Genomic DNA, 27,288 nt, shown 5'->3' on the forward strand with positions numbered 1-27,288 from the left:
ACAGGCGTGAGCCACCATGCCCGACCGGAATCTCCATTATGTTTAAATGCCTTGACCAAGGTGAAAGAGCATTTACATATCATTTAAATATCATGGAGGTTCAGTTTCCTCCACTGTACAACTCAGACCTCTCCCCATCCCCTAAAGCTGCTGTGAAGAAAAAAATGGCATAACAAACACAAAGTGATAATAATGGTATGTGGCACTTAGTACTAGATGTTCTATATATAGTATGTCTACCTCTGTAAAAAGTTATAGACAAAATTTATAACCCAGCCTTGCTGGTAACACCTGAGTTTTTCCCTCAAATCCAAAAACCTTATACTTTCTTTCCTTTCTTACTCTCAAAATTTGCTCTGACTCAATAAACTCATTCACGTAAGATTCAATAAACTCTTTCACATAAGATACACATGAGGAGAATCATGTCGATGTCAGCTTGCATATGAAGTCTAATAGTTTCAGAGTGACTTTCTGGACAGCTGGGTTAAGAGGCAATTCTTGAAAGCAGGTGCACTGGAGAAGAAATCTGAGGTTGATCCTCAATGGCTTTCATGGAAGGGGATGCCTGAAGGTCACATATTTGCCATTTTTTCTGTGAAGGATAATGGTAAATGTTTCTCTATCTGTAGGCATTCAAGTATTTAAAATATGTAAAGCTTCAAGCCAAAAGAAGACCATTTTATGGCCGGGGTGGCGGCTTATGCCTGTAATCCCAGCACTTTGGGAGGCCAAGGTGGGCAGATCAACTGAGGTCAGGAGTTCGAGACCAGCCTGGCCAACATGGCGAAATCCCATCTCTACTAAAAATACAAAAATTAGCTGGGCTTGGTGGTGCGTGCCTGTAATCCCAGCTTCTTGGGAGGCTGAGACTGGAGAATTGCTTGAACCCAGGAGGCGGAGATTGCAGTGAGCCAAGATCACACCATTGCACTCCAGCCTGGGTGCCAAGAGTGAAACTGCATCTTAAAAGAAAAAAAAAGAAAAAAAACAAAAGACCATTTTATGTATCAGCCTGTGGGAGAGCATAAGAAAAAGTGGAGGGGGCTCCCTGATGCCTATAAAACCATTGAGTATGAGGGGTTTCCTACCTCCTGAGGGGCTTCAGCATCATCTATCCCATTGCCTGAGTCCAATCCCATATCATTTACTCATAATAAAAACTCATTAATAAAAAAAGTCATCATTTGCAGCTAAACTTGAAACATATCTTTCCAGCAACACGGAAGAAAATCACTTGGGATCGTTATTCATTTACTACTATTCTAATTAGTTAAAATCTCCTTATCACCACAAGAAAAATGGAAAACACGAATTTCCTTCTTGCTCTGCCTAGACCATTGAACCACACACAGGGAACCCTGAGGTTATATAAAAATCAACTTAACTGCTTTAAATGCTTGATGGCCTAGAAAGTTTTATCAACAGTCAAATAAGTCAAACCCATTGTATTAGTCCGTTTTCATGTTGCTAATAAAGACCTTATCTTTATACCTAATTATCCAGAGACTGGATAATTTGTAAAGGAAAGAGGTTTACTGGACTCACAGTTCCACATGGCTGGGGAGGCCTCTCAATCATGGCAGAAGATGAAGGAAGAGAAAAGGAACATTTTACATGGCAGCAGGTAAGAGGGCATGAGCAGGGGAACTCCCCTTTATAAAATCATCAGATCTCATGAGACTTACTCACTATCATGAGAACAGCATGGGAAAGAACTACCCCCATAATTCAATTACCTCCCACTGGGTCCCTCCCATGACATGTGGGGATTATTACAATTCAAGGTGAGATTGGGTGGAAACACAGAGCCAAAACATATCACCCATTTTGATTGATTTCCTTTTGTTTTATTTTTTCACCTTTTCCATTGCCACTGCGACTTCCTTTTATTTTAAGTTTAAGATTTACTCTCTTCATTTTCTTCACTGACTTCACCAACTTGTCTTGCATTTCTGTTTTAAACCAATGTAACTGAGTTAACCCTCAAACTGTTCCCTCACATGCAAAAATATAGCTTATCTTTACTGTCCCAAATGTGCTGGGAATCAAATCTAACCCATACTTTTCAAACCACGAATGTGAAAACATAATTTTAAAATATATAAAAATGGCATATTTCTGATTTTATGGTTTAGCCTCAAAGCTGTAACTTGGACTAGTCATTTTCCTCTGTGCTATGTCTTATTTTTTAACCTAAAATATAGCCTTCTCTTTAGCCACAATCCCTAATCACCTTCCATCCTATAGGCCCAAGTCAAATGTATGGATTAAATAACGGAAATTTCTTTCTGAAGGAAAAACCTTTGGATCTTTCTTAGTATTTGTTCCAAATTCCCTTCCTTTCTCTCACTATAATGCTTTTATTCCCTATAAATTCAGCACATCTATGAATTCCTTTTTATTTCCCTGAGATTCCAAGTCAATCATGGAACAAATATTGTTTAGGACAAAAGCACTTTTAAATGTTCCACAAGCAGAGGCCAGCTGTGTAGAAGCTCACAAGTGGTATGTGTTGGGGAGAGAAGGGAATCCTCTGATTGTTGGGCCTTTTCCTTCCAGTCTGTACTGAGGAGAACAGCAGGCAATGAGCATCACCAAACTGACCTAGTTCAAGAAGCTCTCTCATCTTATCAAGCTCTTTCTTTTCATAGCCACTTTTCTAGTTGAGTGTCAGCCACTCATATCACAGTGTGTAGTTATTCACATAAGATGATTCCTTTCCTGAACAAAAGAGAAAAGTTAATCTTGAAGCTGAAGGACAGAAAGAAAAGATAATTATTGAAGAATAGGACTTAAAGTGAAAGAAGTCCTAGGAAACACAGTATTAGTTGGGTGCTGTTGGGAGCCAGAAATAAGCAAAAGGAGAGTTTGGGATGGATTTGGGGCTGTGGCAACAGAAAGTGACACCCAAAGACAAATAGGACATGAAGCTTTGCTCTGCTAGAGCCCCAGGGGTTACAACCATCTTTGTCTTACTGGAAACAGTATCCATGGCTAATTAACCTCAGGCACTGAAGCCAAACTGCTTAGAAGCAAGTCATCCCTACCACTTACTGTTGGTTTTTTTTTTTTTGAGATGGAGTCTCTGACTCCCAGGATGGAGTACAATGGTGTGATCTCAGCTCACTGCAACCTCTGCCTCCCAGATTCAAGCAATTCTCTTGCCTCAGCCTCCTGAGTTGCTGGGACTAAAGGCCCATGCCACCATGCCCAGCTAATTTTTGTATTTTTAGTGGAGATAGGGTTTCAATATATTGGCCAGGCTGGTTTCGAACTCCTCATGTCAGGTGATCCACCCGCCTTGGCCTCCCAAAGTGCTGGGATTACAGGCATGAGCCACTGTACCAGACCCCCACTAGTTACTGTTATTTCAACCTCTCACAGTCTTAGTTTCCTCGTCTGTAGAAACAGGTTGCACAGGAGTTTAGTTTACAGACTGCTGAATGTATATGAGATAATCCACAAAGGGTTAACACAGTGCCAAGCACATAGCAAATGCTCTGTTCATATGAGCTCTTCCAGCCAAGACCCACAGTAACACTCACAAATGTGTTAGTCCATGAAGGCCTGGCCCATACGTGGAAAACAACTCCCATGGTAAATAACTTCCATGGAAATGGAAAAAGTGGATTCCTTTTATCCCCACCTGCTCACTTTATTCTTCACCTATCTGCTTTATTCTCTCACACCATTCTGCAATACAAAACATTTTGCTGTCCTTTCAGATCTAACAGATCCTTTAGAATATCTTTTAGACATTTATTCCAAGTGTGAAAACGATTTTTTTCAGTGGTATAATTCGGATGTTATTTATACTTTCTTGAAAATTTTCTTTTTTTTTCCTTCCTCTCTCCCTCTCTCCTTTTTCCCTTTCCTCCTTTCTTTCTTCCTTCCCTTCTTTGTTCCTCCCTCCCTTCCTTCTTTCCTTCTTTTCCCTCAAAGAGGACTGATGACTCGATTCCAGTAGAATTATTTCCATATAGGCAGGAATTCTCAGCACGATTGTCCAAGGAAAGGTTTCTATTAGGAGCTTTAAAAAGATTCCCATGTGTTGACCCCATGTTGATGCCGACATGGCATTCAGCATTTTCTTTCACCTTAACAGACATGTCAAATATCCTCTGTCTTTATAACGTATCTTAAATGCCATTAAGACCATTCTGAAACCAAGTTTATTCTAGTTCCTTCACCTTCTCTGTGCAGAAGCAGTTTCAGAACCATCTCTCCCACTTCCTCCTGCTACCCATGACTTTTCCTGCCATTTCTTCTCTGAGTGCTCTTGGCAGGCTTCTGAAAAGGCCCAGCACTGAGGGGTAACACCCAAGATTATTTTAAAAGCACAGTGGAAGCTGCTGAAGTCAGCTATCAGGTCTGGATGACTTTTTCAGAAGCAGCAATTCGTGCTGGTGGGCAGGCATCCACACTGCCTGTCGTAGCTCCCTTCTCCCTGGTTGGCTGTGTCTCCCCTCTGTGGAACTGCCAGTGGTGTATGACCAATGTTTCTGTACTAAAAAAATTAGCAACTAAGTGCCCTTCTCCAGATGAAAGAATAACTTGAATTTTATCTATTATTTACTTTATTATGTCAAATACTCTTTCTCCCCATTCCAATAGATTTATGGCATAAAAATTTCTATCTAGAACTAGCCTGGTGACCTACCCAGAGAAACGTTAACTTCTTTGTGGCAAACTAATTTTTGTTTTTTACACGAGTTTTGCTCTGTCATCTAGGCTGGAGTGCAGTGGTGTAATCTCAGCTCACTGCAACCTCCACCTCCTGGGTTCAAGCGATTCTCCTGCCTCAGCCTCTCAAGTAGCTGTGATTACAGGCATGTGCCATAACGCCCAGCTAATTTTTGTATTTTTAGTAGAGATGGGGTTTCGCCATGTTGGCCAGGCTGGTCTCGAACTCCCGACCTCAAGTAATCCACCCACCTCAGCCTCCCAAAGTGCTGGGATTACAGGCCTCAGCCACTGCGCCTGGCCTGTTGCAAACTTTTGAAACACTAGGGAAAGCATGAAGGCTATTTTTGATGGAACTCAAACTGGTATACTCTTCTAAATGCTTTGCATGTAGTAATTTAACCATCACCACAATCTTATGAGATAGATACTGTCATTTATGTTTTTTAAATGAATGGAACATGCTGAAGAGTGAAGTAATTTTCCCAAAGTTACACAGCTCATATGTCACAGAGCTGAGATGTTAACACAGTCTGGCTCTAGAATCTATCCCTTAATTGCTACCTTAAATTTTTTCACAATTAAATAAGCTTGTGGCTTCTAAGTTACATTATGAACAATCAGCTATGTTAAAATCTCGTTCTCACTCATATGTGGGGGCTTAAAAAGTCAATCTCATGCAAGGAGATAGTAGAATGATAGAAACTAGAGGCTGGGAAGGGTGTGTGTAGGGGGGTACAGGGAATAGGGTGGAGATAAAGAGAGGCTGGTTAATGGGTACAAACATAGTTAGAAGGAATAAGTTCTAGTATTCAATAGCAGAGTAGGTTGACTATAGTTAACAACAGTGTGTTGATATTTCAAAAGAGCTGGACGAGAGGACATGAAATGTTCCAAACACATAGAAATAACAAAAGATTTGAGATGATGACACTCCAAATACCCTGACTTGATCATTACACAGTCTGCATGTCACAAAATATCACATGTACCCCACCAACATGTACAAATACCATGTATCAATAACAATAAAAAATAAACAAAAAATCAAAAAACACATTTCCTTCTTAGTATTGCTATAATAACTATGTTAAAAGCTATGTAAACAACAATAATCCTGAGGAAAAATTTTATTACATTTCTCAACTGAGTAACAGTCATTTGGCTACTGTCATGATAGTTGAGATCGAAAGGTTTGAGAATGTGACAACAAACCTTTTAAAAATTAAATAGCCTCCCACACAGCCAGGGCCCTGTCTCCTTGCTCCTTCTGGATTTTTTTGAAAGACTAGAGATTGGACTAGATTACCACTCTTGCCCTCTAAGCACCATACATTCACAGCTTGAAAAACCAGTGTCAGAAAAGATAAATAACGATTCCAGCCAGTAAACAGTGTGAAGAAAGTGAAACAATATCATGATCACAACTTCACAGAAAAGGAGAAACGTAGGGAGATAATGTTTTGTTCGTTCGTCCGTTTGTTTGTTTTCAAGTTTCTGGCCATCTCAGACTTTCCTATCTTCAAAAAGATATACTTCCTGGCTACCTTCACTATTTTCACCCTACCTTCACTATTTTCACCCCAGAGTTCATCATTTCTGAAAAACATCTACTACAAACCAGGAGGGTTCCAGGTTTTGCTAGGTGTCACACTTTGAAAACTAGGGGAGGCCTCTTTAACAAAATCAATGCAGACTTACAAACATAAAACTGGGAACAGGTCTAGAAAAGGCCTGGGCGGCTGAGGGTCCTAAAGCTAAGCAAGGGCCTGAAGCTGCAAGGAATATGAGTTCCTGAAGTGAGCAATTCATTCCCTACTCACAGCCTTAACTCCAGTCAGTCTGTAGGAGATTTTACTTTAGGCACTGAGATGGCAAAGAGTTAATTATAGATATAGCAGGTTTTCAGGACCAGAGGAGTAAAATAAATTATAATCTTATAATCTTGGAATTTAAGAGTTCATCAGTGATGTCCTATTTTCTTAACTCTTATCCTTCCTTTTAATTTTTGTCCTATTTATCACTGCCATATGATTAAATGTATCTATGATGTTTTAATTTGCTTACATATTTTCCTTTTCTTTCAAAAATCCATAGAAACAAGTTTAACGATCAAGGTACAAATTCTGAGCAAAGGCTTCTATTTCTAGTTAGTGATAAATGTCATTCTAACTACTTTACAAATTAAGAAGTGTATCTTGGTGGCCACTCGAGTTTTATTTTGTGAGGGATCATAGCTATAGCAGAAGGATTAAACAGACAGTCATTAACACTTGTACTTTGAATGATACCTCATGTATGAAAGACGATGAATGAAAATTTTCCCTTTAAATGCCTGAAGGGACTCAGATCAGATTCATGCCAAACATAAGGCTTTCAGATGACAAAACTGGACTCAGGGAGGGGGAATGTCATGCTGAGGCCACATGCTGCTGTACAGTCTTCATATCACACCACCTTGTGTGCTTTTATGATTTGTTAGTGTTAAAATGCATTTTATTATATTTAGCTGGATATTTCCAGCAGCACTGCCTAGCGACACTTTTATATACTCATTTTATACACCCATTATCATGCTGCAAAATTTATAGTACCCAGAACGAGATGTACTACAGGAGCTACCCGAGTCCTTTGGTGATCTCAATTAGTGCCCCGGCCCATCAGTCATGACACAGTTCCTATGGTTCTTTGGAGACTTTGTGACACTAAACTAATTATCTTTAACTTTTTCCTCTGTCCTAAATTTTCAGTTAGTTCCTGGTCGTGATGTCCCTTTGTCTCTTTCCTCAAAGATATCTCCTATTTGTCCCTTCTCTTCATTTCTAGTTTAGAACTTAATTATATGTCAGAATTACTGTAACAGCCTCTTCACTTGTTCCCTTGCTCTCATTCTCTCTCTAGTCTAATAAGTTCTTCACGTGTATAAACTTTTGGTCTCAAGGTATTTGTTTGGAAAGATGGAAACAGATAAGAATACATAAAACAAGAGAATCTCTGTCAAATAAGCTTGGGAAATGCTCCCATCATATTCTCTCTTAGTGGTTTTATAATACCCTGTAGCATAACAAAGGTGCTAAGGAGACCTGTTTTAAAAAATTCTACAAAGCCTTATCTGTCCATAGAAATCTTTGTGGAATAGTTATCAGCATCTCATAGGTAAATTCAGTTTGGAAAACTCTCTCCTTAATCTTCATAGAACATTCATGTATCATGCTTCTTGCCCAATTAAAAAAAAAAACCATCCAAAGTTCACTAGCGCTTCCAGTACCAGGTCCAAATTCACTGTTAACTGAATCGTTCATCTCAGCTATCTCTCCCCAGCTAACTAAGTTTCCAGAGGCAGAGAACTCTTTTGCTGTCTGCCCCCTTGACACCCAAGTGTGCTTTGATGACTTCACCATGCAAATGGACAACACTTAGTAAACATATGTTGGCTGAATAAATGAATGAATGAATGAATGAATGAATAAGCTTTGTTAAATATCCTTGGCTTTGTAGATTTCTGAATCCAGGTCACCTGAACATATGAGGGATTAACATATGAGCTTATCAGATCTAGTCTCATTTCTTTTATTTTTTATTTTTATTTATTTATTTTTTTTTCGAGATAGTCTTGCTCTGTTGCCCAGGCTGGAGTGCACGGGTGCAATCAAGGCTTACTGCAGTCCCCACCTCCTGGGCTCAAGCAATCCTCCCGCTTCAGCCTCCTACGTAGCTGGGACCACAAGCATGTGCCACCATGCCTGGCTAATTTTTTAAAAACTTTTTGTAGAGATGGGGTCTCACTATGTTGCCCAGGCTGGTCTTGGACTCCTAGGCTCAAGCAATCCTCCTGCCTTGGCCTCCCAAAGCGCTGGGATTCTAAGCATGATCCACCACACCCAATCTAGTGTCATTTCTCACACAACATCAGTGATGTAGAAAAAGTGAACAAAGAGAAGCATTTTATAGAGTATCTATCGACCTCACCAGACAGCAGGATGAGACTATGTGAGTCAGGACTTCACCAACAGTGAAGTGGAAAATATATGCATATGCAATACTATGCTAAAACTTTCTTCATTGATTACAAAAATACTTAATTCCCAGCAATCCATTTTCAATAGATACTTACTAACGTCAGCTAACTTTGATAAATTGACCATGACATCAATAATAATGCAAGTTCAAATCTTAAATTCTTATTTTCCTAACAACAAGTTTCTTATTTTATATTCTAGCATGGAGAATTTTTTCTCCTCCACGTAGAATAAAATTAAACAGGTTCATAAAATATTCATCAGCTTACATATAAATCATAGCTATCTATGCCTCTGAGTTTAAATTAGTTTTCTTTTTAGCCTGGGATGACTAGTATTTGCTGCTGATATTTCTTTCAAGCGGTTTCTCTCTCTTTTTTTTTTTTTTGAAACGGTCTTACTCTGTCGCCCAGGCTGGAGTGCAGTGGCGCAGTCTTGGCTCACTGCAGCCTCTGCCTCCTGGGTTCAAGCGATTCTCCTGCCTCTGCCTCCCGAGTAGCTGGGATTACAGGCGCATGTCACCACGCCCAGCTAATTTCTTGTTTTTAGTAGAGACAGGGTTGGCTAGGCTGGTTGCGAACTCCTGACCTCAGGTGATCCACCTGCCTCGGTGTTCCAAAGTGCTAGGATTACAGGTGGGAGCCACCGTGCCTGGCTTTTTTTTTTTTTTTTTAAAATGTTCTATTATTTGATCTACAGTCTGAAATGTCTGATTTCTTATATACACACACCTCCAATTGCACACGATGCAAAATAACTGATTTAGGCACTTCATTTATATAATCATGTTCCCTAGGATCCATGTCTGCATTATATAGTCCCTACTGATGATATGTAGCAGTAGCAGGCTGCTGGACTTTACTTAAACAATTCTTCTGATGTCCATAGTGATGACTTCAAACAAAAGGCAACGCCAAAGGTGGCCCATCCTACTTCTGTCCCCACATGATCTCAAGATATTTGAGCTGTAGTTGATAAAGGAAGCAGATTGGGTAACACTGGACTAGACTAGGATTTCAAGGTCCACCTCTGTTGATAACCAGCTGGCCGGCCCTAGATAGGCCTCAGAGCCCCACGAGGTCTGAATTTATTGTAGTTTGAGATGGTTAAACTGGATGTGGTAAACTGTTGTGACTCTATTAAGAAAAATCCTTATTCCATTAAAAGGGCCTCTAGAAGACATTTGGTTAATCAGGAACTAAAATTAGATTGAACTACAACTAGCTTCCTAGCTGCTAAGTTTCAGCCACATTCCTGGTGCTTAGGCAGTATCAGGTCCAGGTTTAATGGGAATCACGTTGCTAGGGTCACTTCAGAAGGAATTACAGGAATAGCGTTTCCTCGGCTGTGGCCTTTTCTAAGGACATGCATTTATTATATTTATAAGAGTTTTAAAAAGAGACTGGACTGAATCCATTTAACACAGGAAATCTAATACTAAGTGTTAAAAGGTCCATTTAGTTTTGCCTTAGAAAAGCAGTCATTGAAAAATCTGAAGCCAATGTAACAGGCCCTTTGTCCAATAACAGTGATTTTACTCGGTAGCATTTTGTCAAAAAGAAAAGCCAGAACTTACCTGTACGTTAGCATGGACAGACCCAGGTACTTGATATCTCAACTCATGGGCTGTTGTTTGAGACTTTGGAAGCAGAAAAGGATAAGAAAGGGACCGATATTTTGATTTCATAATCTAAAATAAAGAAAAAGGGATAAAAAATATTCAAATGAGAAAAAAGATTCATCCTCCCTACTTTGTGATTATAAAATAAATTTATGGCGGGGCGCAGTGGCTCACACCTGTAATCCCAGCACTTTAGGAGGCCAAGGAGTGGGGATCACCTGAGGTCAGGAGTTCAAGATCAGCCTGGCCAACATGGTGAAACCTCCATCTCTACTAAAAATGCCAAAATTAGCCAGGCATGGTGGCGGGCACCTATAATCCCAGCAACTCAGGAGGCTGAGTCAGGAGAATCACTTGAACCTGGGAGGCAGGGGTTGCAGTGAGTTGAGATTTCACCATTGCACGACAAGAGTGAAGAGTGAATCTCCATCTCAAAAAAAAAAAAAAAAAAAAATTCAGGTTAATTTGAAAAAGAAAAAGAAAAATGTTAATGGACATTTCTAAGGGAAGGGCTACAGATTATTTGTGTTTGTTTTCTGTTTCTCATAGTCCTGTTTTTACCTTTTGTAGGGGACATATTGTTTTATATTTATAAAGACAGGTTAAATATAATCTGTAGTTATAGAAGTTTATAATTGCAAAAATGAGACTATTGTTTTATAAACTAATTTTTTACTGATTATGTTCTAGATATCTTGCCACAGCAATATAGTGGGATATCATTATTTTTAATAACTTCATAGTAAAATGGTATAAAAGAATCATTTAACAAATTCCTATTAGTAAGGATTTCTGTTATTTCTAATTTTATTTGAATTATTAGAAGCCATATCAAAATAAATTACCTTATTGGATTATGGCTTTAGTTTGAATACCTGGAAATAGTTTTTCTGGATCAAAGACTGCATACTTTAAAAAAGACTTATTGGTGTTGTACAATTTATCCTCCCTGGGGCAGCGTGTATGAGCACACCACAAAAACCACCCCAAACCTAACTAAAGGTATTAGCAGAGATTTTTATCTTTGCCAGTACAGCAGGTTAAAAGTAACACCCCATTCATTAATCCATCTCCCCTAAATTTTTGTTAAAAAATTTCCATTAGAATGTCCACTACATTTTTATAATCCTCACGTGAATGAAAAACAAAGTGAGAGTCTAAGTGGTTGATAAAACTAAATTCTTTTTCAAAATGACCATGGGGAATCACGCCTCATTATCACTTCAAGTAAATAAAGTGAAACTTTAATAACACCTGAATATGTACCTTCTTTTTTCTTTTTTTTTTTTTGGGACCAAGTTTCGCTCTGTCGTCCGTGCTGGAGTGCAATGGCATTCTCTCGGCTCACTGCAATCTGAGCATCCTGGGTTCAAGTGATTCTCCTGCCTCAGCTCCAGAACAGCTGAGATTACAGGCACCCATCACCACGCCCAGCTAATTTTTGTATTTTAGTAGAGACGAGGTTTCACCATGTTGGTCAGGCCAGTCTCGAACTCCTGACTTCAGGTGATCCACCCGCCTAGGCCTCCCAAAGTGCTGGGATTACGGTCGTGAGCCACCGAGCCCGGCCTGAATGATATGTACTTAACTTATGAATGTTAGGTTTGAATGTTAGGTCAAGTTCTTACAAATAATGAGGACACAATCTGGAGAAAAGGAAAATGGCCCCACCTTCTTAATACTGCTTGATTTGCTCAGAACCAGCTCTCAGAATCCTGTACCAATATAAACCCATCGCAATTCCAGGATTGGACGGGACTTTAAAGCTCAAGCCCTCTCATCTAAACAAGGCTCCCATCCTGCTATAACAGCCCTGCAAATGACTACCGAGCCCGGGCTACTAAATGCTTGGTCAACACTGTGTCCAAGGTATTAACAAAATTAAAATCAGGATCCACACAGCAGCACCTATTCCTAGGCACTCTGAATTGTCTATAGTGTGGACATTCAGAAATGTTTCCATCTTTTTTTGCCCAGATGCCCAGGCACCCTGACATCAATGCAGCCAACAGCAGAGCGGTGACACAGTTGTGGCCACGACAATCTCTTCTTGCCAACAGCCTCCTCTGAACCTCTTCTCTAGTTAGGCCTGCCTCTCTTCGTGTGGATAAATCATGATAGCAATATCCAAGTACTTTCGTGAAGTTCCAGCGCTGGATGAAGTGACGTGCCACATCACGAGCCGCCTTCCCGTGGACTGCAGAGGCAATGTCATGCCAGGGCATCCGGGGCATGGAGTACCTGTCAATGAAATCTGCCCAGGTGCACCAGGCAAGGATCAGTCATTAACTTCCGTGCTGGGAGAGAGGCTCTCTGACTCCAACTACGATACTAAAAGGAAACGTGGGTTAGTGCTCACTAGGTATATATTTCTTGGTTTGCACAGAACAACATTTTTATAATCAAGGGAAACAGATTTCACATGCAGGAACACAGCCTCCCAGGCACCTCCCCAAATATGTTTCCATTTCACTTAGGATTAGATAATCACTAGACATGGCAAGATGTGAGTTGGTACAAATTATCTAAAGCTGTGTGTTTGATATTATATTTTTAATTTTTTATCCTGTTGAAACAATGGCAGGCAATGCCATCTCTATCTCCTCTTAAACATATAAACCCAGTGATAATCTGAAAATATGCCATTCTCATTTTGGAAATGCAGGAAATAAGCAGAATAGAAGATGATCAAAGGGAGCCTACCATTTCCTGAAAAATTACTGATTATTACCCCAAAAATGTGCCTATAACAAATCTGGAGGTTTCAGATAGTTCAGCTCTATTTCGTGTTCTTTTCTTAAAAGAAAAGTTTTAAAAAATTTTCAAAAATAAACAGAAGCAAAACAAAAGTCATTTAGATCATGCACATGGGTACTTGTTGAGATGCTCAAAGGTAAAAGACAAAATATAACCAGCACCCCACCATCATAATACTCACCAGCAAAAGGTTTATCAAGTTGAACCCAGTCTTTGAAGACGAAATTGCAGTAGTCCTTTCCATGCCAGAATCTGGTTTCCCCATGCAACTCTCCCACACCTGTCTGTAAACTGCGGATGGACCCGGTATCTGTGAATGCAGCAAGACCCCCTCAGGGACTGTGGTTCAGGGGGATCCCAGAAAGGGAGGCTCAACTCTCATTTATTAAACACCTAAAAGCTTCTTAATTTCTTAAGATATCACTAGGGTGGCATATGTCCATTGTATTAGAGGCTGTGAGCTAACAAGGTTTTACAGTCCTTAAAAGTTTACTTTTAGTGGGCAATTGGGGCTATAACAAGATTCATCATCAAACAATGAAATTTGACCTCAGGCAGTTGAGTAACTTATTCCCACCACCTACCAGATCACTGGAAGAACTGATCACAGAATTAACTGTGAATAAAGAACTCACAAGGTGGCACTATGAGAGAGCAGTAAAGCTGTTGGGGGGCTTTGGGGGGTAGACGGGGAGGGGCGGGGGGGAGGTGGAGAAACCTGAGACGCAGAGGCAATAAAGATACCATGCCACTTCTTTTTCCTCAACCAACATGGTGCACACCTGATGCATAATTCTTTTGCACTGAAGCAAGAACTTCACATTTACAGATAGCCCATGTTCCAGCCCTGGAATTAACTAGCTAAGTGACACTGAGCTTCAACTTTTTAGATCATAAGTCCATTATGCATCAAATGAAGAATTTGGCCTAGATAACAGCTAAAATCTGTTGCGCTTTAACATTTATATACTTCAAATCATAGATGGCATTTATAAAAAATATGGCAACAACAGATGAAAGCTTATGATATAGGTACAAAAGCAGCAATCTATTGTAGCATTTCACAAAGAACTATGCTGAGACCATTGACTTAAGGCTAAATACAAAGACAATGAAGTAAAAAGATTAGCAGAATTACAAATCACAAATGCAGCGCTTGGCACAAAAGAGGCATTTAACAAATAGACACTGAATGCAAAAATATGTGTTGAATGAATAAATGGTACTGCTTGCAGTAGCCAGTGAGAGGGCTGCACTGGTCCCGCCACCAACACACTGTCCCAGAACTGTCTTTGTAAAATGCACTCTTTGCTTAAAACCCTGGAAGGTTCACATACTGCCTACAGGAAGTTCAAGTCCTAAGGGCTTAGTATGCATAGAAGGCTCTTCCCAAACTGGTGCCAAACTCTTTCTAGTCCTTGTTTTTCCCCACCCAACCCCAGGCCCCATGTAAAGCACATGTTTCACTGTATTTTAACAGGTGTGGTCTGCCATGTCTCCATGCAGTCGGCACATTATTACTTCTCCCTGAAATGCTCCTTTCTCCCTCTTGGCCTGATATCCTAATCATCCTTCAAGAGCCACATTAGCTGTCACCTGCTCTAGAGAGACCTCCCAACTCCCTGTAAGGAAAAGGCAGTCACTAGCACTACTGTCATCCCATTAACAACTGCCCCAACACCTTTAACTCTGTGACGCAATTGTATCAGGTTCCCGCCCTCCATCAATGCCTCACCAGTCTATAAACTCTCTGGGAGTGGGAACCAAATCTCCTCACTGCCAGTACCTCCAAGCATCCAGGCAATCAACAAATATTTGCAGAACAAATGTTTTTATGTAATCACCATACACAATGCTAATATTCTATCTCAAACTGAATCATTAACCTTCCAAAGGCTATTGAAATTTTCTTGACTTAAAATGCCACAGATTAGCAAAATGAAATCATGTTAAAAATAGACTTCTATTGACTTCTCCCAGTGATTTATTTTCCTGCTTTATGAGACTGAAAGGCCAAAGTGCAGGTAGGCCTGTTTGCTCATCTACAGGCTCTTTGTTGTTAACATGCACTTTGTAAAAAGAAAAACAGAGGGTGAGAAAAGAAACAAAAGGGACCAAAAATGAGATAAATAATATTTCAAATTCCAAATATAAAAAATATATATACAATTTGCTTTCATCAGTTGCAAAACTCTAAGCTAAGGCTTTACATAAACACACATACCCTCATTTAAAAATTAACTTTCATCTAACAACTAGTTATGATAAGGAATATAAAGGAAATTCTTAGTCTCAGGAAATTACCTTGGTACTAATTGAATTCAACCTGCTCATAATTCAAATTTGTTTTTGTTTTTGGCTATGGCCTAAAAACTATTCCACATAAATTAGGGTCCTTCTCAGTACCAATGAACTCTTAAGGCAATAGAGCCAAATATTAGTTCCTGTGAAAACACGGCTCAGAATTGCATGAGCATGGATGAGCAGGTCGAGAGGACTTCTGCTGTCAACAATGCTGATCCAAGGGGGTCTCATTAGGTTGCTATCTGGCTCCCAGATGATTTCATAATTGCACCTGCCTTATCTTTTGGCACAGATTTGTCATGCCAATTTTCTGCATCCTCCTCTGTCAGTGGCTCAAATTCTGGCTGCTAAAGTTTATGAGAAGGGGGTCTTCTTGCTCCTTGCCTGGTATCCTCTGGTCTTGCCACATCCTCCTCCTTTTTTCCTTTTGTTTTCATCTCTTGCCTTCCAGGTCTCCATTGTTCTACCACTTCTTCAGCCTACGTCTCTTGTTCTTCTTTTCTAGCTCCTCCTCACTAACAAGGTTTCCCCTTTCTCCTGTCTTTCTTTTCTTTTCTTTTTTTCTCTCTCTCTCTCTTTTTTTTTTTTTTTTGAGACTGGAGTGCAGTGGCATGATCTCCACTTACTGCAACCTCCGCCTCCCGGGTTCAAGTGTTCAAGCAATTATCCTGCCTCAGCCTCCCGAGTAGCTGGGATTACAGGCACATGCCACCACGCCCAGCTAATTATTGTATTTTTAGTAGAGACAGGGTTTCACATGTTGGCCAGGCTGGTCTCGAACTCCTGACCTTGTGATCCGCCCATCTCAGCCTCCCAAAGTGCTGGGATTACAGGTGTGAGCCACCACGCCTGGCCTCTCCCATCTTTTTCTATACAATTTCTAAATGTGCACCTGCAAGCTTGGCCTCTGTTTTGGACTCCAGATCTAAGGTCACTTCCAGTGCCTCACTTGACATTGTTTACCTAGTTCCCACCAGAACTTTAAAATTATGTCTGACACTAAAATCATTATCATTCCATAAAATCAAGTCTTTCCTTGAGATTTCTGCTCTCTGCGTGTAGTAACTCAAGCTCAAACCTCGGAATCATCTTTGGCTCCTTTATTCTTCACGGACTTCTCCACCCACCTTCCCATGGCTTCCCAGATCATGATGCCTTTGGAAAAAGGTTCTCCCATTTACTTCATTCTTGAACTCACTGACACAACCTTGTCAGACTCCCTGTGTCTCCACTATAAATGCTATAAAGCCTCACCATTAATTGCTCCCTGCCCCTAGGGATTTTCCAACATTTAATGGAAGAGGTGCAATGTCTCAGTTTGATTTTCAAAGTCCTCCGTAAACTGGTACAGATATATCCCACCAGCTCAATCTGCACAAATTAGCCCTTAACCACGATTCCAAAACTCCAAAAGTTCTAACAATTCAAATGTTTTTTCATAGCTGATTTTCACAGCTCATTTCATAGCCCCCAGGTCAGCAAAACCTGGCCTGAACTGACAAGAGGTTATTATCTTTATTGATCCCACTTGGTGTTGCACAAACATAAATGGTTTTCCTACATTCCAGGTATTTCCTGGATGCTGCTGGGAGGGTAACATAGTAGAGGGTATAGGTATTGTATTTCCTTTCTAAAATCCAGAACTTTCTGATTTCTGAAATCTGATTCCAAAGATTTTGTATGAGAGATTATAGACCTATATGTATCTACCATATTCTACACTCAGGTCTGAGATGCCGAAATAAATACTTTTGCATTTCCTATATCTGTGTCTTAAGATGTAGTATCTACCTAAAATGCCTGTTTTTCTACTTTTTTAGGCTCTAGCTACTGAATTTCTACATATGTTCAAGGCCAGTTCCAATACAGGCACTCAACAAGTTATATTTTTAAAAATATTTTGGTTTTCAAAATTTTTTGGGATTTAGAATTGTTGTTAAGGGTTTGTAGACCTGTATGTCATCTGTGGATCAATGATGACTCTTGCAGTAGGAGTATCTTCCCTCAATGAACGACTGAAATATTAGGTTTGTAAAATATTTAAAACTCATGCTCACCTATTAGATAATAAGCTATTTAACAGCACAAAATGAATCTTATACATCCTATCCATTGCATTCCTAAGAACAGTTTAGAAACAGCTTAATATTATCCCTTATGACTAGACACTCAAATGTGAAAAGCCCGTCTCAACTAAATTGCAAAAATGATTTTTCCCTCACTTAAACATCAGCACACAGTTGCTGAATAGCATTAGGAGAAACACCTAATGCAGATGATGGGTTGATGGGTGCAGCAAACCACCGTGGCACGTGTATACCTATGTAACGAACCTGCATGTTCTACACATATATCCCAGAACTTAAAGTATAATAAATAAATAAATAAGAGGAATAAAATTCAACACTTTAAAAGTAGTATCAAGCAAAATTCTCCCTTACAACATAATTCTGAATGAAAAAAAAAAAAACGTGAAAATGGCTGAGTGATTTTGAAAAACATATATTACAGATATGATTTCTAACCACGTTTTCAGTGCAGTTTTTCTATATAAAAACCCATAGCGATGTTCACTCCACACTGATTTCTGTATGACACCAGGGAGGTTTAATAGGAGCCCAATTCAACATGGTCATGTGCAGTCAAGTGAAATTGATATTGCAGAGAGGCTAACTCTCTCAGCATTCTCAGGACAAGGAAGTCATTAACTCAAGTTCATATTCAGTTTTAAATTTCTAATGAAGAGTCACTCCATGCTTAATTTGTTTTATAAGACAACCTGAGTTTTTAAGGTATTACATGATTTAAATCTAGTGCCTTGCTCTTTAAACTTCCTTCATTATTTTTAGTAGAACTTTACTTATTTTTTTTTTTTTTGAAAACAAGCTCAGAAGGACTCCAATATTTAAAACAGATACAAGCGGGATTGTTCTGGTTGAAGAGGTACCAAAAGCAGTGGGAGGGTCCTGGGGTTCACCTACTTCAATGTTCTCCTCAAAGCCTTTTAGAAACTCCAGGATCCAAGGAATCGAGTTTGGAAAGCACTGCTCTAGAAGGACCCCACTATCCTTTGGCTTTTCTTTTGAGGTAAACAAATTGTTTTCATTTTAAAAAATTAAATTTGTATTTAAATTTGATTATAAAAGTAAAATGAAAACAGTACCAACAATGTAGGAAAAAAATGAATCACCTCAAGCTCCATCTTCCTAACAAAGAGAGCATCATTGAACGTCCTTTGTCAGCTGCCTTCAGGAACATATCTTGACACAGTGGCAATTGTCCTCAAACTTTCCTTGCTCTTCCCATAACCATCTCAATTCAGTTCACGGAAACTCCATCTTTCCAGTGGGGCCAAAGATTTGGAGTCCTCTCCATCTCTCACATCTCATATCTAGTTCATCGGCAATTGCTGTCAGCTCGACCCTCAAAATATATTCATAACCTGCACAGTCACCATTTGCCACCCTGGTCTGCTCTGAAGAATGATCCTTGGAAAATGTAAGTCAGCCCTTGCCTACCCTTTGCTCAAGACCATGCGATGACTTCCTGTCTCACTCAGGGTCAACATCTTACAGTGGTCTTCAAGACCTCACATAACCCACCCCGGCCTACCTTTCTGATTTTGTTCTTATCATCCTCTCCTAGCCCACTTCACTACAGCCGTATTCCTGGAACACACCTGTCCCCTCTGCCTCATGGCCTTTCATACTTGCTATTCCTTCTGTCAGAAACACCCTCTCTCAGACAGTTTCTTATCTTCATTATTCTCCTCCTTTAGATGTCAGTTAAAAACTAACCTCATGAGAGACGTATTCTCCGACCATCCTTTACAAAATGGTAACTTCTCCTGTGCCCTTCCTCCCTTATCATGCTCAACTATTCTCCATAATTATCGCCACCTGATATAATGTGTTTGACCCTCTATTTGTACACACAGTTCTCATCCTTACCACACAACTAGTTAACTGCACTTCATCTGCTTTATTCACTACACTTCTAGAACCCAGAATAGTGATTGGAATAGAAACTCAATAAATACTTATTTAATTAAATAAATAAATCTTCTATGTTTATTTTTGTATCCCCAATTACAGTTTTAATCATTGCCCAGTTCCATCAAAGAGATGAACCATTTGTTACCATTCATTATGTTCTTCACCATTTCCCTACTCCTTGATGTTTATGTTGTTCTCTCTCTCTTTATCTCTCTTTGTCTCTCAACAATGCTGCACTAGACATATATTCAGTTTATCAGTGAGAGGTTGTAAACAGATGTCAAGGGTACTTTTCATCAGCAACAGAAAACCATACACATGTATGATCAGTGTCTCAGATCACCCCTGTGGATATCACCCCTCTCAACCTGCGGTAGGTGTGAGTTACTTACTGGACTCAGCACTTCACTCACATCTTTCCCACTTGCTCTCAATCCTATTGTCAGCAACACTATCAGTCATAATTCAGATCCATAATCTTCAGGGTTGGCAATCTCATTTCCTCCACTTCATTTTTAACTTCAGTAATAAAGCAGCAAAGTTACACATTGAAATGATAAGGCACTACCTGGAGCTGTTTCCAACCCTTTATCTCTAATATCTGTCACTGCATGCACTCCTGGCTTCCTGGATTTCTCAGAGGCCTCCTACTTCCCAGGACTTTGAAGCGTTGTCAAGCACAGGAATTAATGGGAGTTGTCCCCGAATCCACACACACATCCAGTACTAGCTGTATGCTAAATAAGAATGTCTCCCCATATTTGTTCTCTATTTTTTTTTTTTTTTTTTTTTGAGACGGAGTCTCGCTCTGTCGCCCAGGCGGGAGTGCAGTGGCCGGATCTCAGCTCGCCGCAAGTTCCGCCTCCCGGGTTTACGCCATTCTCCTGCCTCAGCCTCCCGAGTAGCTGGGACTACAGGTGCCTGCCACCTCGCCCGGCTAGTTTTTTTGTATTTTTTTAGTATAGATGGCGTTTCACAGTGTTAGCCAGGATGGTCTTGATCTTCTGACCTCGTGATCCACCCGTCTCGGCCTCCCAAAGTGCTGGGATTACAGGCTTGAGCCATTTATTTTTATTTTTTAAAAATTTAAAAATTGTTTTTGTGTGTGTGAGAAAGGGTCTCCCTCTGTCACCCAGGCTGGAGTGCAGTGGCATGATCTCAGCTCACTGCAATCTCTTCTGGAAAAGCTGGGATGAGAGATGCAGGCCACCACGCTCAGCTAATTTTTTGTAGAGATGGGGTTTCATTACGTTGCCCAAGATGGTCTTGAATTCCTGGGCTCAAGCAATCCTCCTGCCTCCACCTCCCAAAGTGCTGGGATTACAGGTGTGAGTCACCGTCCCTGGCCTCTTCTCCATTTTTAATTGTATATTGATGCTGTTATGATTTATAAAACATAAACTTATTTAACAGTTACATTGAAGTTTTAGTTCATTGTGTGTAGTTGATTACTGCATTTTTTAAAATGCAGGGTAGCTGGACCAAACTTGTCTAACCCATAGCCTGTGGGCCACATGCAGCCCGGGATGGCTTTGAATGTGGCCCAACACAAATACACAAACTTTCTTAAAACATTATAATTTTTTCGCAACTTTTTTTTAGCTCATCAGCTATCATTAGTGTTAGTATATTTTATGTGTGGCCCAAGACAATTCTTCTTCTTCCAATGTGGTCCAGGGAAGCCAAAAGGTTGGACACCCCTGCCCTAGGTGAAAGAATGCTGGGAATCTCTACTCAAAGTCCAGCATAATTTTTCTGGTTCATTAGCACCTGCAAGCCACAGGTGACTCACATTCAGGCATGTGTGCTAGACTGTAACTCTCATCTGCTAAACAGTACATGAGAGCCCTGGCCTTAGGTTCTAGCCAAAAAAGTATAACATAGTGATCTTCATTTCTGCTAGATCACAAGTCTTAATCATGGGCACTGGGAGGATGATAAATTGGAACTCCATTGGGCAGGACATGTATCATCTCTAACCCTGAATGTCTTCATCTGTAAAAAGAAGATGACAATATTACTACTAAGCACTGCAAGTACTCAGGGCAGTGATGGATACAGTCTGCATAAAATAAATGTTAGCCTATGATTTTACTAGCGTCATTTATTATGATTACTTATCTCCGTATCTGACCAGTGGCCAAATCCTTCTTTATTTCCACCACAAGTGAAACTCATTAGTCATTCATTAATTCCTCGAGTATCTGGAGTATCTTCTTATCAATGGCTATCAGATTGTGATTTCTGAAAATTCACATAGCATGACACAACACATCCACCCAAAGGCCTTCAAGATTTTTAACTGACCAGATGCGGTGGCTCACACCTGTAATCCCAGCACTTTGGGAGGCCGAGGTGGGCGGATTGCTTGAGGTCAGGGGTTCAACACAAGCCTGGCCAACATGGCAAAACCCCATCTCTACTAAAAGTACAAAAATTAGTCAGGCACGGTCATGCCCACCTGTAATCCCAGCTAGGGATTACTCAGGAGGCTGAGGCAGGAGAATCGCTAAAACCCGGGAGGCGGAGGTTGCAGTGAACCGAGATGGCCCTACTGCATTGCAGCCTGGGTGACAGAGCAAGACTCTATCTCAAAAAAAAAAAAAAAAAAAAAAAATGAACCGAATAAAATTCCAACTCCCAAATGTGAATGTCATATATCTTCCTAGTCTTATATCAAAAACTGCATCTTGGCCAAATAATGCATTTTACACGATCTGAAAACAGTTGCTGCTTTCCCATTCCGGCACCTTTGCTCAACTCACCTCCAATGACTTCCCATCACCTACCCCAATTACTTCCAGGTCTAACCCAAATGTCCCCTCCTCAAAAAGTCTTTCTGGACCATCAGAGAGGAATTCCTCCCACCTTCCATAGAACGTCCACAACACTATTGAATTGCATGTGCCATGCATTTTCTCTTATTAGGTCTGTTTTGTCTTTGCGGCTATAAGTTCTTAGGGAGTAGGGATCTTGGATACTACGGGATGCTTTGCATAGAGCAGGCTCTCAATAATATATGTAGCATAAAAACTGCAAACAGAAAGCCAATCTGGAAACACATTCACTATGCCCATGCAGCAGACAGCACAACCAAAGCTCAAGCCTAAGGGAGTTCTGCCACTTCACAAATCACTTACCAGCATTAGGTCTAGTGAGTCCTTGCTCAGACTCACTGGATGGGCGAAAGAGTTTGAAGTGGGGTTTTAAACCATGGATTAAATTGTGATGACTTCTATAGTGATTAAAACAACCTAGAGAAATTGAGAATTTTTTTTTTTACAAAGAAATACAGATATCAAATTTTCTAAACTGGAAAGCAAGGTTGATCATTTTTAAAACCAGACAGGGCTATAACATCAGTTATAAGATTCTGTGCAACAGAAAATTGTAGGGCTTTACAATGGATTTCAAAGGAATCGTAAATTTACAAGATGTAGAAAGTCTGATGCTTGAAGATATTTGATATATTTGAAGCTTGAAGAAGCTTGATATATTTCTGGATAGGATGATAAATGTAATTTCTTCTAAGAAAAGTTTATAAAGTACATCTAATACCTTTTTCCTTTATGGCTTGGTGTATTTTAGAAACCCTTTGTCGTTCTGCTACCATTAGAAGCAGTAATCGTGGTCGATATGACTTTTGTGTGGATAAAACAATAAATCTGCTCTAAAATGAGGCAAACAAAGCCACAAAATGGCATGAGGTTGAATAGAATGATATAGTGACCTCTCAACATTGCTCATTCTACTCCATTACAGAAAGACAGATTTTAAAAACAGGCATGTAGTGTCCGGCTATGGAAGAACAGTAGGTAGTTAAGATAAATCCTAGCAAAGGCCGTGACTTACTGGAGGTGCTGTCAATGCTGCTGATGCTATCTGCGTTGTGCAGGTGGTGCCTGTGGAGCTGCCTGTAGAGACTAAATTTGGAGAACTTTCTTGGCTTTCCTATTCCTTTCAGTTTTGAATCCACATCATCAACACTATTCCGGATGGGCAGGTTTTGATCAGGCTCATTTTTATCTTTGAGGCTTAAGGATTCCATAGACTCTGTTGCGGCAGGCTGAGAAAATTATTTTTGTAAACAAAGACACTGCATAAGACATGCTGCAATGTGGTTCTTTAATTCAAGTAGAGCTGAGTATAAAGTTTACAAATGATGGAGGTTCTGTAATAGACATGCAATAATGTCTGAGGTCAGCCACAGGGTTGTGGTGGATTCTTGTGAACTGTTTAAAAACTACCAAAGGAATAGGAGGAGTTCTGCTCTGGCTCTTCTTTCAGTAGGTCAAATTCTTGAAATTTCACTCCAATTAAACTTTTAATCTCAAATACAATTACACGGGTTACATTCACTGTTGAGCTCCTGAACTTGTTCCTCTGATAAACATTAAGTAAGCAAGGCTTCCTCTGTCAATCATTTTCCCTATTCCCTATGCACTAAATTGCTATTTCTGCATAAATGAGTCACCAACATTTCCAGCAGTAAATAAGATGAAGCCCATCAAATTTTTTAATAAGTGTATCCATATTCTGGCAGTCATTTAGTTGAAACAGCAAGCAGATCGATATACACATACAGATATTTTGGCAGCTCTATTTAAAAGGCACTTTGGGAAGTTATTCACTTCTGGCTCAAATTCCCTCTAAATGACCCCAGACTGACCTATCCTGTTTCTGTACATCTTTAAGTAGGAACTTTCCAAAAACTGTGGCAGATACTTAAGGCTTTTTAATACCTAAATCTCAACTGCCACATATTTTTGTTTATGAATCTTATTTCTGAATAAAAAATAAGTCTTAATTTAAATGGAAAACAAAGCTGAATATGGGACAGCCAAAATTCCACTGAATCTGTTTTCTTTTCTTACAAGAGAAGAACAGACTCAGCAATGCTAAGTTACAGCTAGCTAGGAGGGGAAGCTGGTATTTGAAACCAGGTCTGTCTCATGATTGACTTAATGTTCTTTTCCCCTCCAAGGAGACACCATCTCTTATTCAATGAATCAATCAGTCATGCTATTAATACAAACTTATACAAATTACGTTTGTGTTATACATTTCCATAAAGGTGAAATATACTTACTGGGAGGGAACCCAGAGATGGTCCTGAAGTGACCCGCTTCACGCTGCCCACGTCTGTGAGTCTGTGCTCATTGTCATCCCACCTTCCATAGGCCAAGTCAATCCCTCCTACAAAGGCCACTGATTGGTCAATGATGACAAGCTTCTCATGGTGAGCCCACAAATAGACGGTGGACGACACATGATCCGGATGTCTCATCACCTTGAGAGGGAAAAATCCCCACTGATAATATGCTTTTAAAATGTCCTTCCTGTCATAATGAAATAGGTCTGCATTCTCCCTGAAAAGCATTTTCTATAATTCAAATACTAAACTGTACAACGTATACACCAAAGAAAATCATTTTATTCTCAGCATTTAGCCAAAAAAAAAAAAGACTCCTACTTCTCCTATTTACTTTTCAAGCTCCCACGTCCATATACTATATTTTGGGGCAGCCGCCACTTCGCTTGAGGTCTGGCAATACATTAGAAAACAGTCAGCTCAATTTGATAGCTGGTCCCCTACCCCCTGTAAGGATTAAGTTAAATTCAGTACTGAAAAAAAAAAGCTAAAAATATTTAACTACTATTTATCACTGGAAATATTTGTAATGCATTATATTGATATTTTGTCAGTTGTTGAATTGAAATACTAAGCATATGAATATAGGCATATAGATATTTTGGCAGCTCTTTATTTAAAAGGTACCTTGAGAAGTTAGTAACCTCTTGCTTTCAAAATTATCCCAGTCTGACTTCTTACTTTCATTTGCCTTAAGGTAAAAAGATTACAAAAGCTTTGGCAACTGCTTTCTTCTTTCCTTCCTTCCCTTCCCTCCCTTCCTTCCTTCCTTCCTTCTTTCCTTCTCTTTCTTCTTTTTCTTTTCTTTCTTTCTCTTTCTCTTTTTCTTTCTTTCTGTCTCTCACTCTTTCCTTTCTTTCTCTCCCTTCCTTCCCTTCCTTCCTTCCTTCCTTCCTTCCTTCCTTCCTTCCTTCCTTCCTTCCTGTCTCTCTCTCTCTCTCTTCTTTTTCTTTCTTTCCCAGACTGTCACTCTCACTGAGGCTGGAGTGTAGATGCGTGATCATAGCTCACTGCAGCCTTGAACTCCTGAGCTCAAATGATCCTTCTGCCTCAGCCTCCTGAGTAGCTGGGACTACAGGCGTGTACCACCATGCCTGGCTAATCTTTTTGTTTTTTGTAGATATGGGTGTCTTGTTATGTTGCCGATGCTGGTTTTGAACTCCTGGCCTCCAGCCACCCTCCCACCTCAGCTTCCCAAAGCGCTGGGACTATACGCATGAGCCACCATACCTGGCCTTACTGTTTTCTTAATAACACTTTTTTAAAACACTGTAGTAAAATAAACATAACATAAAATTTACCATCTTAACCATTTTTAAGTGTACAATCCAGTGGTATCAGGGTAATGAGTTAGGGAGTCTTCTCTCCTCCTCAATTTTTGAAAAAGCTTGAGAAAGATTGGTGGTAATTCCTCATTAAATGTTTGGTAGAATTCACCAGTGAAGCTATCAGGTCCCTAGCTTTTCATCTGGGGGAGATTTTTAATTACTGATCAATCTCCTTACTAGTTAAAGGTCTATTAAGGTTTTCTATTTCTTCATGATTTAGTCTTGGTAGGTTTCGTATTTCTAGGAACTTGTACATCTCCTCTAAGTTATCCAATGTATTGGTATGCAATTGCTTGCAGTAATCCCTTAGAATCATTTTTATTTCTGTAGAATTGGTAGTAATGTCTCTACTTTCATTTCTGATTTTAGTAACTTGAGTCTTTTTTTTTCTTAGCCCATCAAGCTAAAGGTTTGTTGATTTTATCTCTTCAAAAAACCAACTTGGTTTCATTGATTTTCTGTATTATTTTTCTATCCTCTGGTTTTATTTCTCATGCTCCAATCTTTATTTCCTTACTTCTGGTAGTTTTAGGTTTAGTTTGTTCTTCTTTTTCTAGTTCCTTAAACTGTAAAGTTAGGTTGTTGTTTTGAGATCTTTCTTCTTTTTGCAAGTATAGCTGTAAATTTCCCCCTTTGCACTGCTTTCTCTGTGTCCCGTACTTTTGGTATGTTGTTTCATTTGTCTCTAAGTATTTTCTCTTTGTCTTGTGATTTTTTCTTTGATCCATTGCTTGTTTAACAGTGTGTTATTTAATTTCTACGAATTTCTGAATGTTCTAGTTGTCCTTCTGTTATTAATTTCTAACATTATCTTGTTGTGGTCAGACAGATGTTTGTATACCTACCTTTTAAAATCTATTAGGACTTACTTTGGGGCCTATCAGATGATCCTGGAAAATGCCCCATGTGCACTTGAGAAGAATGTGTATCCTGCTGTTGTTGGATAGAATGTTCTATATGTCCACTGGATCCAGTTGGTTTACTGTGTGTTCAAGTCCTCTATTTTCTTACTTATCTTCTGTCTGGTTGCTCTAACCATTACTGAGAGTGAGATGTTGAAGTCTCCAACTATTACCACAGACTGTGTTTTTCTCCCTTCAATTCTGTCCATTTTTGCTTCATGTATTTTGATGATCTGTTATTAGGTACATAAATGTGCATAATTTTTATATCTTGCTGTATTGAACCTTTTATTAATATATAATGTCCTTCTTCGTCTCTTACAATCATGTTTTGATTTAAAGTCTATTTTGTCTGATACTAGTTTAGCCACTCCTGCTCTTTTTTGTTTACTATGTGTGTGAAATATCCTTTCCATTCTTTCATTTTCAACCTATTTGTGTCTTTGCATCTAGAGTGAGTCTCTTGTAGATACCATATAGTTGGATCATGTTTTCTTAAAATCCAGTCTACCAGTCTCTGTTTT

At 39.6% G+C, this 27,288-nt stretch overlaps 1 protein-coding gene across 1 annotated transcript in view; it reads right to left on the minus strand.

Annotated features, from left to right (window-relative positions):
• Positions 1-27,288, minus strand: part of PLD1 (phospholipase D1, phosphatidylcholine-specific) — a 159,075-nt gene that overhangs the window by 51,744 nt on the left and 80,043 nt on the right. Inside the window, exons 14-19 of the mRNA XM_011940988.1 lie at positions 24,472-24,672; positions 23,235-23,448; positions 22,523-22,636; positions 13,265-13,393; positions 12,462-12,580; positions 10,282-10,395 (exon numbers count right to left, since the gene is read on the minus strand). Of these exons, the coding sequence (XP_011796378.1) occupies positions 10,282-10,395; positions 12,462-12,580; positions 13,265-13,393; positions 22,523-22,636; positions 23,235-23,448; positions 24,472-24,672 (891 nt within the window). The remainder of the gene's footprint in view (positions 1-10,281; positions 10,396-12,461; positions 12,581-13,264; positions 13,394-22,522; positions 22,637-23,234; positions 23,449-24,471; positions 24,673-27,288) is intronic.

This window comes from Colobus angolensis, unplaced genomic scaffold, assembly GCF_000951035.1.
Source record: "Colobus angolensis palliatus isolate OR3802 unplaced genomic scaffold, Cang.pa_1.0 Scaffold197, whole genome shotgun sequence".
Classification (NCBI taxonomy): domain Eukaryota; kingdom Metazoa; phylum Chordata; class Mammalia; order Primates; family Cercopithecidae; genus Colobus; species Colobus angolensis.